Source organism: Ranitomeya imitator, chromosome 5, assembly GCF_032444005.1.
Source record: "Ranitomeya imitator isolate aRanImi1 chromosome 5, aRanImi1.pri, whole genome shotgun sequence".
NCBI lineage: Eukaryota > Metazoa > Chordata > Amphibia > Anura > Dendrobatidae > Ranitomeya > Ranitomeya imitator.
Window position 1 is genome coordinate 173,175,841 of NC_091286.1, and position 17,264 is coordinate 173,193,104.

Consider the following 17,264-nt stretch of genomic DNA (forward strand, 5'->3'; position numbering starts at 1 on the left):
TACTTTAAGGCTATATTCACACTTTGCGGGTTTTACCGCGGAACCGCCGCGATTTTGATGCTGCGGGTCCGCAGCAGTTTCCATAGCGTTTACAGTAACATGTAAACCCTATGGAAACCGCAAACCGCTGTGCACATGCTGCGGGAAAAACCGCGCGGGAACGCAGCGGTTTACAACCCGCAGCATGTCACTTCTTTGTGCAGAATCGCTGCGATTCTGCACCCATAGGAATACATTGAACCGCTTACTTCCTGCATGGGGCTGTGCCCACGTTGCGGGAAGTAAGCGGATAATGTGCGGTTCCTAGCCGGGGTGGAGGAGAGGAGACTCTCCTCCAGGCCCTGGGAACCATATTTGGGGTTAAAAAATAAAAAATCTGGTTATACTCACCATCTGATGTCCGGATCTCCTGGGCGCTGCACGCGGCCGTCCGGTCAGAGTTGCTGTGCGACCAGGACCTGCGGTGACGTCGCGGTCACATGACCGTGACGTCACGAAGGGTCCTTCTCGCACAGCATCTTTGGAACCGGACCGCCGGGTGCAGCGCCCAGGAGATCCGGACATCAGAGGGTGAGTATAACCAATTTTTATTATTTTTAACATTACTATTGATGCTGCATATTGCTGCATATGCAGCATCAATAGTATAGGCGGAAACCCGCAGCGGAAACTGCGGAACAAACCGCGCAGTTGTTTTGCCCTGCAGATTTATCAAATCCGCTGCGGGAGAACCCGCAGGGACCCGACGCAAGGTGTGAACATAGCCTAACAAGTTGAACCTTGCATGTTCTAAAGAATCCATATCCTTAAACTGTGTGAGCCTTATGATTGGCAGACAGTAGTAGTAATATTTCCAGGACGCCCGTGTGTTCGGTGAGTGGTGGCAGCTTGTATGAGTGGGGGGGGGAAGGTGGCCTTGGTTGGTGTGTGATTTATGCTCCCATTACAGCATGGGACAGAGGTTGAATGCTGGACTGAGAGAGGGGAGATAGATTAACCCTTGCAGGCGCAACCCCAAGTCACGTGCTGAGAACTGGGTAAGTGACAGCCGTTATTAACTGAGTAACAGTGATCACATTATCGGACAATGGAAAATCTGGCCCTACTCATGTTCTCCAGGGTCTCAGCTACTTCCGTTAGTCGAGACCCCAGAGATTTTCTGACTCTGGGGGCCGCTACAGTCCTATTACCCTTAGCAACCAACGTTTTAATGCATTAAACACACATGCATTAGCTTTGTCTGTTTTGAAGGATATCATCTGTGATAAAGATCTCTTTATGATCGAAACGTGTCTCTGTACTCCACCTGTGTGAGTCTGTTCCAAGAGCATTGATTATGTTTTAACATGTGTTGAATAAAATTTGTGAATTTATTGAAGGCACTGGAATACTTAAAGTTTTTCATTGTCAGTGGTTTGAGACTGGGACAGCGGTTCACCTTCCAACAAGACAATGACCCAAAGCATACTGCTAAAGCAACACTTGAGTGGTTTAAGGGGAAATGTGTTTTGGAGTGGCCTAGTCAAAGCCCCAGACCTTACTCCAATTTAGAATCTGTTGTCAGACTTGAAGATTGCTGTTCACCAGTGGAAACCATCTAACTTGAAAGAGCTAGAGTAGTTTTGTATTGCGGAAGGGGCCAAAATCCCAGTGGCAAGACGTGGAAAGCTCATAACGACTTATACAAAGCGACTTGCAGCTGTAATTGTTGCAAAAGGAGGCTCTACAAAGTACTCCTTTAGGGGGGTGAATATTTATGCACACTGACATTTTCAGTTATTTTGATCTATTTGTTGTTTTGCTTCACAATAAAAGAAAATCAAATGTTCACAGTTGTTAGCAAATTCTTTACATGAACTGATGCAGATCCTAAAAAACAAATGAACAGTGACATTCCAGTTTGTGAGGTAGCAAAACAGGAAAAATGCCAAGGGCAGTGAATACTTTTGCAAGCCACTGTATTATTCCAATCTTCCTATCACAGCTATTCTTCTTCTTTGTGCTGGCCACAAGGGAAATTACAGAAACAAACAACCAGACCTTTTTTCTGTATCTCCAAAAAAAGAGAATGAACACTTCTTAAACAGGTTAGCATACCTTGGCTGTTTCTAGAGTTTCAATCATCTGTGGTTGACACATAGATGCATATATTCATGAATAATCACATGCACTATCTTAAACAAATTCAAATCTGTTGAAGTTCTTTAACAACATGTCTTTTTAATAGAAATTTTTCATAATTTACAATTTGTAATTTCTTGCAGAGTTCAAAAACAGTTTGTCACCAGATAACATGCCCAACTGTGCACTGTGACAGTCCAACATTTGTTGAAGGAGAGTGCTGCCCTGCCTGTTTATGTAAGTTATCATATTAATCCTCAAGTTTGTGTTATAAATGTATTAGTCTTTTTGTAATGAAACTACCTGTTCATTGGATATCTTTCTTTTGCATTTTAAATGTTTTTTTTTCTTAAATGTTAATAGTCATATTCAGTTTATTTTCAAATATTTATTTAGGTTGTTTTATTCTTTCTTTTAGTAGCATCAGACAGTGAAGCTGGCTGGTCTCCATGGTCTGAGTGGACCGAATGCTCTGTAACTTGTGGCTCTGGAACTCAACAACGTGGAAGGTCATGTGATGCTACTATAAGCACATGCACTGGTTCATCAATCCAAACAAGAACATGCAATATTGGAAAGTGTGACAACCGCAGTAAGTAGAGACTGGTGTATGTATGTATTTTCATTAGAATCAATATGATCTATTTATCTTTATATTTTAATTGAGTTTACTTCTTTTTTAAAGTACGACAGGATGGTGCTTGGAGTCATTGGTCACCATGGTCAGCTTGTTCTGTATCGTGTGGAATTGGTAATATTACTCGTATTCGCTTGTGCAACTCTCCTAAACCACAGCTTGGAGGCAAAAACTGTACTGGAAATGGACGAGAAACAAAAGAATGTGAAGGCGTACCATGCCCCAGTATGTGTTTCTTTTCTATTTATAGTGTAATGTTATTAAGATTTCTTACTAACATTTTATGAAATTAATAGACTTAAAAATGAAATTTATATGGTGCAAGCATGGCACTTAACAGGAACACACATGTTTTGCTGAGCTCCACTCTTCAGACATGGATTATCACCTGTTTGGACTGCCACCTATGCTTCTATATCACTGAATTGCATAACAAAGGCTTCACATGAGAAAACCCAAGAATGCAGATGCTACATAGTGTCATGGGTGTGTCAGTGGTGACTGCCACTCATCCTGGATCTGGCTGTAGAAGGTCTTTGTGGTTATCTCAAGCACCTTCTTGATTTTTGTATCTCTGTTGTGGAGCGACATCCCTCTCCCTTTAGACCCCAACAGTTACCTCCACCTTCTGCTGCTAATTAGATACTTTTGCTGAGGGTTTATATTCATTCCGTGTCTCCAACATGTTGCTGGTGTTAGCTCTTACTTGTCTCTGTCTAGTTGGAATTAACAGTTGGTTTGAAACTTCTGAGAAGACTCTTAGAGGATTGCTGGCATGACATCTCGGTGGTCTTCAAGCTAAGTGTTCCCTTGTTTGTCTACTCTTTCTGTCTTTAGTTGTAGTGGGGACTGACTAGCCCTAACCCTGTCCTCTCCCTAACCAGGGCCTATCACTAGGGTCAAGCAGGGATTAGGTTCCAGCTCGGTGATAGGTGCAGAACCTATTTAGGGGTGTTAAGGGCAGACAGTGTAATTTTAGATCTGCCTAGGAGTCTTCACTCCTCACTTCGCTAGTGTTTGGATTCCTCCTTCCCTCTCCCCTTTGTTGTGCACTTACTCCTTCCTCACCCAGCATGACACATAGCCAGTAACAAGCTCTCTTTATCTTCTGGTTCCGCTTAGTAGCTCGGATATTCCAGTAATGGTGCTGACTCCTTCCCTCACTACTTCACAGCTAACCAGCAAGGAATCCTAAGATTCCAATAATGTTAAAACCAGTGTGATTACCAGCTCGACATGGATATAAAGCCTTGAATCTTGAAGGATCTTTTGAAATACATGCAAACCACATGCAGAGTTGGACTGTCAGCTGAGGTTGAAAACCTTTGCTAGACTTTGCAACAGGGCTGTGGAGTCAGTAAGCCAAACCTCCGACTTCAACTCTGACTCCTCAATTCCCATGACACCGACTCCAACTCCACGGCTCCAACTGCCTCATACATGGCTCATGTTTAAGTTTAAGTGATAAGTTTACTGTAGTAAAATGGTTATATCAGGCTTTTAATCTTTATTATGATAAAATAATCAAGCCATTTAGATAGAACATAAAATATATTTATTGGAATACGACTTTAGAACAAAAAAAACTTAGCATATTTACAATTTATTATACACTCTGCAGTAAGTGGCGAAAAAACATTTTTTTTTTTAAAAATGTACTGAATAGCATTTATGCAGTCTATGAATTTGTTCTGATAAATAGTATTGCCTCCATCAGACCCTCCTATATATAGTTGACCTCAAATCTGACCTAATTATTTAAGGCTAGAGAACAACCTCTCTTCACTAACTTGGGTTGGTGGCAAAGCAGTAACCACCTGGGCAAAATCTCTAACAATTTCAGGGTATAAAGGAATTGCCTCATGCACAGTCAGTTTTGATGAACGATTGAACGCTTCTACTTCTTTGAGAGCAAGTAAAAATCATGCTGAAATATGGTCAATCTGTTTTCTATGGAAGTGGAATCTTTTTCCCTGCAGCAACGCTTTGCCTGCTCCATGTCGTCCAAATACTTGTCGACATCAAACTCCTCATCTGATGAGGATGAAGGAACAGCAGCAGCAGCACTGGCAGGACCCGAATCCTCTTGGTCTTGGCCATCCTGTAGCCCACTCATCCTAACTGCTACCTCAATCAAAGCTTCTTTTCTTTTCTTTAGTAAGCTGTTGATCATCCAGCAATATACAATGACTTGGGTCCACATAAACAGCTGCCAGATGAATTTTATTTTCTAGTAGCAGTGCCTTTCTCCGTTTCAATGAAGCAGCAATGCCATCTGCGATTAAACCTCCTCTTTGGGACAGGCAAAACAACAAGTTATTTCACTCCTTTATAAAAATGACAAATGAGTTAACTCCTCAGCCTGTATCTTTTTAGTCACTGGGTGATGAAGCAATTCCTTCAATTTAGCCACCTGTGTCCATTGACCTTCATGTAGTGTTACCTGATGGATGGCCATATCTACAAGGAAGGGTTTCAGCTCCAGCAATCGCTCAGTCATTAAGTAGGTGCTGCCTCACCGAGTAGCTTGATCCACAATTGCCTTTTTTCCAGCACGTCTCTTCAAGATGGAATCAATTGTAGTGGTTCTGGCAGCATTAGCCAATTTCCCCACTTTGCTAATCAGAGTTCCAGCATGTCCCTTTTGCAAACTATCTCTTATTTCCAGCTGCAGCGTCTGCATAACACAGCGCATGTGATGAATAGGAAAGAGGTGTGAAGCAGCTTCAACAAGATCATCTAATTGTAAAGAATCATGTTGCTGTTCTGTAGTGATATCTGTTTGCTCCTCCATTATGGGAACAGGACTGTGGCCTTCCATCCCCAACATACTGAATGTGAAATGTTCTTCTAGCTGCTGTTCATCTTGATTATTCTCATTCATCAGTTTAATTGTACTTATCATGCTTGAATCATTATCAGTTACAATAGCAAGAACCTGTTTTTTTTTAATTCATAATCTTGCAGTACTTTTTCCTCTAAGGTCTGGAGAAACTGGCTGCTGTGATGAGTTTTAGTATCTTTTACTGCCAGTGTCTTAGTCAAAACTTTTTTGTTGTTACAAACATATCGAACTTTGAATACAATATAGTTCACACTGTGACATGTGCAGGCATCCATTTTAAGAAATACAAAGCATCTCTTGAGAGTCTTTTTTAAGATCTTCCTTTTGGTTAAGGGCTTCTTCAATCACTTATTTTCTAATAATTTCTCTTTCCAGAGAAACACCAAGTTTGCAAGCTATTTCTCCATTCAGAGCTGTAAAAGTTGGTCGTGCAAATAATGACAATGGTACACAGTCCTTCACAAAAAGCTCTATGAGCTGTCTTTTAAACACATCTGTCATTATTACAGTAACTTTGTCACTTAAAAAATATCTTGTAACTGACGTTTGAGATGCTCTTTCCCCCTCCTTTGCCTGGCAAGAAGTACTGGTCTCTGGTTTCTTGGTGCTGCTGTGATCTTTTACAGTCACAGCTTTGTAAACTTCTGCGTGGCAGCGTTGTAAATGTCTTTTTAGATTGGAAGCTCTGTGAAATGCTCAAATACAGCTGACTTCATAAGATGCTTCTTAGACATTCTGTAATTATGTAAAATCGCTCTCAAAATAATTTTGTCATGTATAAAAATAAAATATATTGTAATTCTTGCAAGAATAGGGAATCGTATACTGTATAATTTGGGTTGGAAGTAAAACAATCTTTGCATAAATCAATAGGAGAGATGATAAGTATAAAGTTTGTAAAATGTGTTGTTAAATAACTTTACTCTGAACTTTCTATGTCAAGGCTTGTCCCATCAAGGTACAGCTCACTAAATGCTTCATATTATATTTCTTCACAGTCTATGAAGAGGGGAGGAGGGAGGGAGCATGTTTGTGCTGAATCACATTCCAGAACACACACACACAAATATATATCTACTATATAATTGTCTAAGGGTCACTTCCGTCTTTCTGTCCTTCTGTCTTTGTCTGTCACGGATATTCATTGGTCACGGCCTCTGTCTGTCATGAAATCCAAGTCGCTGATTGGTCTCGCCAGCTACCTGTCATGGCTGCCGCGACCAATCAGCAACGGCCACAGTCTGATTAGTCCCTCCCTATGCCCCTGCAGTCGGCGCCCGCTCCATACTCCCCGCAGTCACCGCTCACACAGGGTTAATGCCAGCGGTAACGGACCGCGTTATGCCGCGGGTAACTCACTCCATTACCACTGCTATTAACCCTGTATGACCAAGTTTTTACTAGTGATGCTTCCTATGTTAAAAATAGTAAAAAAAAGTAACAAATCATTATATACTCACCTTTCGAGATGCTCTGGTGACCTCCGGCAGGTTCAGGTGCCAAGAATGGTATGGGAGAAAGACCTGCCATGACGTCACGGTCATGTGACCACAACGTCATCACAGGCCCTGCGCGACAAGGACCTGCCATGACGTCATGGTCATGTGACCACGACGTCATCACAGTGCCTGCGCACCTGCACGAGAACGACCTGCCGTGACGTCATGGTCATGTGACTGCGACGTCATCACAGGTCCTGCGCGCCTGCGCGAGAAGGACCTGCCATGACGTCACGGTCATGTGACCGAACTACAAGGAGCCCTTGGAAGGTGAGTATATGTTTATTTTTTAACCTGTGACATACGTGGCTGGCCAATATACTACGTGACTGGCCAATATACTACGTGGCTGGGCAATATACTACGTGGCTCTGTGCTGTATACTATGTCACTGTGCAATATACTATGTGGCTCTGTGCTGTATACTACATAACTGGGCAATATGCTACATAACTGGGCAATGTACTACGTGGCTGGGCAATGTACTACATGGCTGGGCAATATACTACGTGGCTGGGCAATATACTACGTGGCTGGGCAATATACTACGTGGCTGGGCAATATACTACTTGGCTGGGCAATATACTACGTGGCTGGCCAATATACTATGTGGCTGGGCAATATACTACGTGGCTGGGCAATATACTACTTGGCTGGGCAATATACTACGTGGCTGGCCAATATACTACGTGGCTGGGCAATATACTACGTGGCTGGGCAATACACTACGTGGCTGGCCAATATACTATGTGGCTGGGCAACATACTACGTGACTGGGCAATATACTACGTGGGCTGTGCAATATACTACGTGGCTGGGCAATATACTACGTGGACATGCATATTCTAGAATACCCGATGCGTTAGAATCGGGCTACCATCTAGTGTGTATATATATATATATATATGTTCTCATCAATCCTGTTACTGTATTTCTGAATTTGACATGTCATAAAACTTTTTTTCTCCTTATATTCTATGTATAGTGTATATGTTTTGGCGGACCGTCGGCACGAAAAAAACGTTCAAGTGAACATTTTTTTTTCCGTCGCGTACGCCATTTTCTACAGCACATGCGCGGCTTAAATTCCACCCCCTCCTCCCCGGAATTCAGAATGGGCAGCGGATGCGTTGAAAAAGTGCATACGCTGCCCACGTAGTGCACAAATTTCATAACGTGCATCGATACGTTTGCCCGACGCATAGTGACGGACCCGTACCGACGCAAGTGTGAAAATGGCCTTAATGAGCGTTTAATTTAAAAAAAAAACTGAAAAAACGGAAAAAACGGCATGGGCTCCCGCGCAATTTTCTGCGCCAGAGGGGGAAAGCTGATGGCCGGGGGCCAATATTTGTAGCCTGCTATGAATATCAGCCCGCAGCTGTCTGCGTAGCCTTTACTGGCTATTAAAATAGGGGGACCCCAAAAAGAAATGACGTGGGGTCTCCCTATATTTTATAGTCAGAAAGGCTATGCAGACAGCAGCGGGCTGATATTCATAGCCTAGAGAGGGGCCATGGATATTGCCCCCCCCCCCCCCCCCCCCGGCTACAAATACCAGTCCGCAGCTGCCCCAGAAATGGCGCATCTGTAAGATGCACCAATTCCGGCACTTAGCCCCTCTCTTCCCACATCCGTGTAACGGTGGGATATGGGGTAATAAGCAGTTAATGTCACCTTGCTATTGTAAGGTAACATTAAATCGGGTTAATAATGGAGAGGCGTCAATAAGACGCCTATCCATTATTAATCCAATACTAGTAAAGGGTTAAAACACACACACATTAGGAAAAAAGTATTTTAATACTCTTCATTTAACCCTACTTACCATACTTCAGCGCCTGCAAAAAACTTAAAATAATAAACCGTATACTACCTGTCTGCCGTAGTCCAATTAATAACGAGTGTCCCACGATGATCTCCCCTATAGAACAGTGACATCGGGTGATGTCACTGCTCTATAGGACTTTCAGTGACACACTGACAGGAGACAATGGCTCCTGCAGTGCATCACTGAGAGGTTACTAGAGTTCAAAGTGTCACTTTATGGCAATTGCTGCGTGGAAAAATTTCTCACACAGCAATGCCAAAAGTGAGACTACGAACTATTTTTTTTTACAGCGGAGGAATACAGTGCGGAAGGATACCATCCTCCCATCATTGTATTCCTGCAACCCCTAGAGAGCGGTCGCATCAGCTGATGCTGCTGTTCTCCACGGGAGATCGTCGTGGGACACTCGTGGATTTCTGCGGATCAGGGAGTATATTGGTTGTTTGTTATTTTGATCTTTTTTTACAGATGACACTGGCTTCGGGAATCAAAATGACAAGTGATGGTGAGTATGTACTCTATGTTATATGTACTGTATGTCTGTATGTATGTATTGTATGTAATGTATGAATGTATTGTACGTAGTATGCATGTAGTTTTAAGTATGTAATATGTAGTATGTATGTTGTATGTATGTATGTAGTGTGTAGGTATGTATGTATGTAGTATGTTGTATGTATGTAGTATGTATGTAGTATATGTGTAGTATGTATGTATGTAGTATGTATGTAGTATGTTGTATGTATCTAGTATGTATGCAGTATGTATGTAGTTTGTATGTAGTATGTATGTATGTTTGTATGCAGTATGTATATTGTATGTATGTATGTAGTATGTTGTATGTATGTTGTATGCATGTATGTAGTATGTTGTATGTATGTTGTATGTATGTAGTATGTTGTATGTATGTTGTAGTATGTTGTATGAAGTATGTAGTAGTGTTTTTTTTTTTTACATTCAACACATTAGCCGGATGATGGGACTACTACTGTCCCATCATTGGCTAATGTGTCAATCACTGCCATTGTAGCAGGCATAGCCCGATGGGTCTTGTAGTCCTATCGGACGATGCCTGCACACAAACACAAAGACCCCCCGGCAGGCCACACAGACCCCCGAGAGGCCCGTACAGACCCCCGGCAGGCCGCACAGACCCCCGGCAGGCCGAACAGACCCCGGCAGGCCTGCACAGACCCTCGGCAGGCCATATAGACCCCCGGCAGGCCCGCACAGACCCCCTCCAAGGTCACGCACAGACCCCGCCCGCACACAGACACGCAGTCTCCGCCCGCGCACCGCCCACACTCCATTATAGTGCATCATTGCACTATAGGAACTTCCGATTCCGGTATCTGATATCTTAAAAATATCGGAACTCAGTATCGGAAATCCGATACAGCGAATATCGGCCGATACCCGATATTTGCAGTATCGGAATGCTCAACACTACACATGAATAATTTTTTGAGAAAAAATCGCATCCTCGCCTTGAATATGGATCACTGTTTAGGAACTTTTCTGCGTATTACGGCTGTATTTCCCTACGTTAAATGTGACGCCGGCCTTAGTGGTAGGACAAAAGGACAATCCCTTAATAAGTAACTTAATCTCATATAAACTCAAAGAATGATCAGATATATTAAAGATTCTCAATTCTTAATCTTTTTTGTGTTGGTTTTGAGAAAAATCCTCCCTTGGGTTTGAGTCTGTTCTTATTTTTATACAGATATATTTTTCAACCTCCGTTCAATGGCAGCGCTTTGTTGCAGACCAAGCAATATCAGCCTTTCTAATTGTTTCACCATTTTCAATCCGAACTCTCATCATCTGAGATCCAGAGAGCATAGCTGCAGCTATAGGAGAGTTACCGTATATACTCGAGTATAAGCCGACCCGAGTATAAGCCAAGGCCCCTAATTTTGCCACAAAAAAATGGGAAAACTTAATGACTCGAGTATACGCCAAGGGTGGAAAATGCAGCAGCTACCGGTAAATGTCAAAAATAAAAATAGATACCAATAAAAGTAAAATTAATTGAGACATCAGTAGGTTAAGTGTTTTCGAATATCCATATTGAATCAGGAGCCCCATATAATGCTCCATACAGTTCATGATGGGCCCCATAAGATGCTCCATATTAAAATATGCCCCATATAATGCTGCAAAAATGTTGATTATGACCCCATAAGATGCTCCATACAGACATTTGCCCCATATAATGCTGCAGAAATGCTGATTATGGCCCCATAAGATGCTCCATAGACACATTTGCCCCGTATAAAGCTTCACAAATACTGATAATGGCCCTATAAGATGCTCCATAGAGCAGGGGTGTCAAACTGCATTCCTCGAGGGCTGCAAACAGGTCATGTTTTCAGGATTTCCTTGTACTGCACAGGTGATAATTTAATCACCAACTCATTATTTGTGCAGGTGATTAAATTATCACCTGTGCAGTACAAGGAAATCCTTAAAACATGACCTGTTTGCAGCCCTCGAGGAATGCAGTTTGACACCCCTGCCATAGACATTTTTTGCCCCATATAATGCTGCACAAATGCTGACTATGGCCCCATAAGATGTTCCATAGAAATATTTGCCCCGTATAATGCTCCACAAATGCTGATTATGGCCCCATAAGATGCTCCATAGAGATATTTGCCCCATATAATGCTGCACATGGCCCCATAAGATGCTCCATAGAAATATTTGCCCCATATCATGCTGCACAAATGCTGATTATAGCCCCATTAGATGCTCCATAAACTATTATGCCCCATATGCCGTTGCTGCAATTTAATAAAAAAATGACATACTCCCCTCTCATCGCTCTGGCCCCCGGCACTTGCTATAGTCACCTGCCGTTCCACCGCCGAGCGCCGCTGTGTCTTCCGCATCCCTGGTTCTCTGGGCGCTGACAGCTCTTCCAGCGTTGAACGGTCACATGGTACCGCTCATTACAGTAATGAATATGCGGCTTCACCCCTATGGGAGTGGAGTCGGGTCCATATTCATTACTGTAATGAGTGGTACCATGTGACCGCTAAATACAGGAAGAAGTTGTCAGCGCCCGGAGAACCAGGGAGGTGCAGGGACCGCACCAGTAGCAGGTGAGTATGACTAGACAGCTGCCACTCCCCCTCCCCTGCCGACCCTGGGGATGACTCTAATATAATCCGAGAGGGACAATTTCAGCCTAAAAAAAAATGGGCTGAAATTCTCAGCTTATACTCGAGTATATACGGTAATTATGCTTTCAACAGTGTTGTTTGATGCCACACAACCATTTCAGGTCTGCAAAGCTACAGTTTTATGCTCTAACTTCATTTGATCCGCACAAAGAGCGCTTTCTTTTCCTTTTGTTTTACAAATTTACAGAGTGGCATATTTAAACTTATTGGCTCTATTGGGGGCACATTTGAATATTGTGAACAATCCATTTGGCTGAAAAATCTGTAAAATCAAAAACTTTCTAACATTCTTTATAGTTCATATTTCTATCCATAAATATCCTAACAATAGAACTTTAATGACTTAATGCTCTTTCCTGAAACAATATACATTCTAAGTAAAAAGTATTTCTGAAATGTTGTACTTTTCATATTTCAGTTAATGGTAAATGGGGACCTTGGTCTCCATGGTCTACTTGCACTGTGAGCTGTGGAGGAGGTCTAAGAGAGAGGTCTCGAATCTGCAATAACCCCAGACCACAATATGGAGGAAAAAAATGTGCTGGTGATATTAAAGAAAAAGAAATGTGTAACAAACAAGATTGTCCTATAGGTGAGATACATTGTATTAAATAAATTAATAATAATGCTATTAATTATTTAGTTAATTGGTGTTTTGTGATATTCTCCATTTGTCTGGTTAGGCTTCTTAACAGGAGAGTATATCTTTCTTTTTTTTATGTGAGATGCATTGTATTAAAAAAAATGGATAAACATTTGGTAGTGCGTGAGTCAATTTTATGAAGATAGGATTTGGGGCATAGATATGATCTTAGACATCAGTGGCACACGGGCAAATGTATATGTAATTAATTCTTACTCCCTCCTTTCCCATGTTAAAAAGAAATATCACTAAAATTTGTATTTAATTTAAATGCAGATTTAAAAACATTTATAATTTGATAAAAAATCAACAAAGCATTCACCAAGTGAGAGAAAAACTCCCTGTTAGGGCTGGCGGAACTCACCGAGTAAATATAGAGATAGTATAGGTGTGTTCGCAGCCTGGGGTCCACCGTGCAGGAGTGGAACCTGCTGCTAGTAAATGGCAGCACTATATGGCAGTACTATGCCTGAATAGACATGGGTACCGTCACCCGGTCTGTATAGGAGCGAAGTCTGTTGCTTCACAGAGTCACCGGGATTAAAGATAATGCTGTGCCCTGTTAGGATTCACAGGGCACAGCAAATGGATACTAGTGGGATCCCTGCAACTCACCGCCACTATTCTGGTGGTTGATCCCACTCTGACCCTTGGTGGCTTTTGAGTCCCGCGCCTGAGGACGCACTGAGTCAGATGCTGGGATCAAACGGGGGTTCCCACCCTACACTGACGGATTGTCAGGAGACGCTAAAGAAAGCCGCACAGAGTGTGTACAGTACCGCAGCGGCCAGTGGCGTATCTAGGGGGGCAGCCGGGGCATGTGCCCCGGGCGCAGCCGGCAGGGGGGCGCAGTTGGGCCGCCTAATGTGGCGGTCCAAAGTGTCTCCCCCGGCGGCTGCATTCTGCCGCCCCCGCACTGGGAGTCAGCTGTTCTCTGTGCCGACTGTCAAGCTGACAGCCGGCACAGAGAAGCTGCAGCGCGCCGGCTCCCGGAGATCAATTGTACTCACAGACATCTACCAGCTGCGAGTACAATTGAGGCTCTAACCGCTGGGTCAGAGCGACGCCAGCAGCGTGATCAAGTCATGTGATCACGCTGCTGACGTCACTATCCGGCGCGCAGGAGACAGAAGAGACTTGGTGGTAAGTGCTCCTGTAGTTGTGGAGCTGAAGACACCGAAGATTCAGCATGGGGCGGGTTTATGGGGAATATTTATTCAGTGTTTGGGGGAGTCAGGATTTAATCAGTGTGTTGGGGGGGGGTTAGGGATTTATTCAATGTGTGTGGGGGGGCTTTATCCTGTGTTGGGGGGATTTATTCAGTGGGGGGATTTATTCAGTGGGGGGGATTTATTCAGTGAGGGGGATTTATTAAGTGTGTGTGGGATTTATTCAGTGTGTGTGGGGGATTTACTCAGTGTGTGGGGGGATGTATTAAGTGTGGGGGGATTTATTAAGTGTGTGGGGGATTTATTCAGTGTGTGTGGGGATTTATTAAGTGTGGGGGGGATTTTTTCAGTGTGTGGGGGGGATTTTTTCAGTGTGTGTGGGGTATTTATTCAGTGTGTGTGGGGGTATTTATTCAGTGTGTGTGGGGGTATTTATTCAGTGTGTGTGGGGGGATTTATTCAGTGTGTGTGGGGGGATTTACTCAGTGTGTGTGGGGGGATTTATTCAGTGTGTGTGGGGGGATTTATTAAGTGTGGGGGGGATTTATTCAGTGTGTGTGTGGGGGATTTATTCAGTGTGTGTGGGGGAGATTTATTCAGTGTGTTTGGGGGGGATTTATTCAGTGTGTGTGGGGGAGATTTATTCAGTGTGTTTGGGGGGGATTTATTCAGTGTGTGGGATTTATTCAGTGTGTATGTGGGGGGGGCTGGAATTTATTTAGCATGTGTGGGGCAGGGTGCATTTATTCTGTGTGGAAGGGGATGGATTTATTCTATCGAAAGGGGAGTGGATATATTCTGTGGGGGTGAGTGGGGAGATGGGGGTGGACACAGTAGCGAGGGGAAAAATGTGTGCTGACACAGTATTGGGAGCAACGGTGATGGGATGTGTGAGGACAGTATGGGGAGTCGGGGGAATGTGTGAGGGGGGAATGTGTGAGGAGGAAATATGGAGAGCAAAGGGGTATGTTAGCAGGGGGGGGATGTACATGGGGAGGCTATTAGAAATGTGTGCAGACAGTATGGGGGGATGAAAGTGTGAGGACACAGACTAGATACTGAGTAGTGTGAGGGTAACAGCCAGGAGGAGACAGTATGCCAAGTAGGCACAGTAGAGAGACTGGGCTCTCTAGGAGGGACACAGTATGAGAAGGCAGTGTGAAGTATGGAAAAGAGAGAGGGCAGTGTGGATGGCATGCACCATAAGAGGGACAGTGAGGGTCATATTATGTGCTGGAAATAAAGTGAGGGGCAATGATTTACTCATGGGCTCAGCCTAGGGCAGATATTTTTATTCCGGAGCATTATAATAACACTGCTATCTTTAAGGGTGTTGTGTCGGGATGTGCTGCAGAAGACAGGAGAAGATGGAAGTCTGCAGAAACGAGCTCTGCCGGTGGATGAGAAGAGTCATCATGGCATCTGGACAAGGTGAAGATGAAAAGAAAGAGGCGACTCCACAAACAACGTCATCTATCAGATACCTGGATGTAAATGTGTTTTTTTTTGTGATACTAATTCTCATATTTTTATTTATGTTAAGAACATTAAAGGGGATGTCCAAGGTTATGATGAGTCTGCAGTCATACTATGTGACTGCAGACTTCTGAATTTTCACAGTGCACACTGCTATCATAATTCTCTGATGTTGGTGATTTACATACATGTGGTCACGTGCTGACTATGTGTGGCCTCATTCAATGAAAATGAATTGACTGAGGCCGGACACGTCTAGTTAGAATGTGGCCAGAAGTATCCAAATCACATACTTGTGCTGGCATGACCGTCCACTCTGGCCACCGGCAAGGGAGAATCCTAAAAGTGTGTAGTGCTTGCGCAGTGAGAATTCAGAAGCCTGCAGTCACATAGAATGACTGCAGACTTTCATCTCAAACCTGGACGCACCCTTTAACCCCTTTCTGCCATTAGACGTACTATTGCGTCCATGTGGGGTGGGCTTTACTTCCCAAGGACGCAATAGTACGTCATATGCGATCGGCAGCGCTCACGGGGGGAGCGCCGCCGATCGCGGCCGGGTGTCAGCTGTTTATCGCAGCTGACATCCGGCACTATGTGCCAGGAGCAGTCACGGACCGCCCCCGGCACATTAACCCCCGGCACACCGCGATCAAAGATGATCGCGATGTGCCGGCGGTGCAGGGAAGCACCGCGCAGGGAGGGGGCTCCCTGCGGGCTTCCCTGAGTCCCCCGCAGCAACGCGATGTGATCGCGTTGCTGCGAGGGTCTCACCTCCCTCCCTGCTCCCTCCAGCCCCGGATCCAAGATGGCCGCGGATCCGGGTCCTGCAGGGAGGGAGGTGGCTTCACAGAGCCTGCTCAGAGCAGGCACTGTGAAGCAGCCTGCACTCCTATCAGATCAGTGATCTGACAGAGTGCTGTGCAAACTGTCAGATCACTGATCTGTGATGTCCCCCCCTGGGACAAAGTAAAAAATTTAAAAAAAAAAATTTCAAATGTGTAAAAAAAAATTAAAAAAAATATTCCAAAATAATGAAAAAAAAAATAAAAATATTATTCCCATAAATACATTTCTTTATCTAAATAAATAAAAAAAAACAATAAAAGTACACATATTTAGTATCGCCGCGTCCGTAACGGCCCGACCTATAAAACTGGCCCACTAGTTAACCCCTTCAGTAAACACCGTAAGAAAAAAAAAAAAAAAAACGAGGCAAAAAACAACGCTTTATTATCATACCGCCGAACAAAAAGTGGAATAACACGCGATCAAAAAGACAGATATAACGAACCATGGTACTGCTGAAAACGTCATCTTGTCCCGCAAAAAACGAGCCGCCATACAGCATCATCAGCAAAAAAATAAAAAAGTTATAGTCCTGAGAATAAAGCGATGCAAAAATAATTATTTTTTCTATAAAATAGTTTTTATCGTATAAAAGCGCCAAAACATAAAAAAATGATATAAATGAGGTGTCGCTGTAATCGTACTGACCCGAAGAATAAAACTGCTTCATCAATTTTACCAAACGCGGAACGGTATAAACGCCTCCCCCAAAAGAAATTCATGAATAGCTGGTTTTTGGTCATTCTGCCTCACAAAAATCGGAATAAAAAGCGATCAAAAAATGTCACGTGCCCGAAAATGTTACCAATAAAAACATCAACTCGTCCCGCAAAAAACAAGACCTCACATGAATCTGTGGACCAGAATATAGAAAAATTATAGCTCTCAAAATGTGGTAACGCAAAAAATATTTTTTGCAATAAAAAGCGTCTTTCAGTGTGTGACGGCTGCCAATCATAAAAATCCGCTAAAAAACTCGCTATAAAAGTAAATCAAACCCCCC

At 43.4% G+C, this 17,264-nt stretch overlaps 1 protein-coding gene across 3 annotated transcripts in view; it reads left to right on the top strand.

Moving 5' to 3' along the window:
• The window catches only part of THBS2 (thrombospondin 2), an 800,800-nt gene that overhangs the window by 372,513 nt on the left and 411,023 nt on the right, over positions 1–17,264 (top strand). For 2 of the 3 annotated variants that reach the window (XM_069769330.1, XM_069769328.1), the window contains exons 7-10: positions 2,265–2,358; positions 2,540–2,713; positions 2,807–2,983; positions 12,543–12,716. In XM_069769330.1, coding sequence (XP_069625431.1) covers positions 2,265–2,358; positions 2,540–2,713; positions 2,807–2,983; positions 12,543–12,716 — 619 coding nt within the window. The remainder of the gene's footprint in view (positions 1–2,264; positions 2,359–2,539; positions 2,714–2,806; positions 2,984–12,542; positions 12,717–17,264) is intronic. The other variant, XM_069769329.1, reaches the window with a different exon arrangement.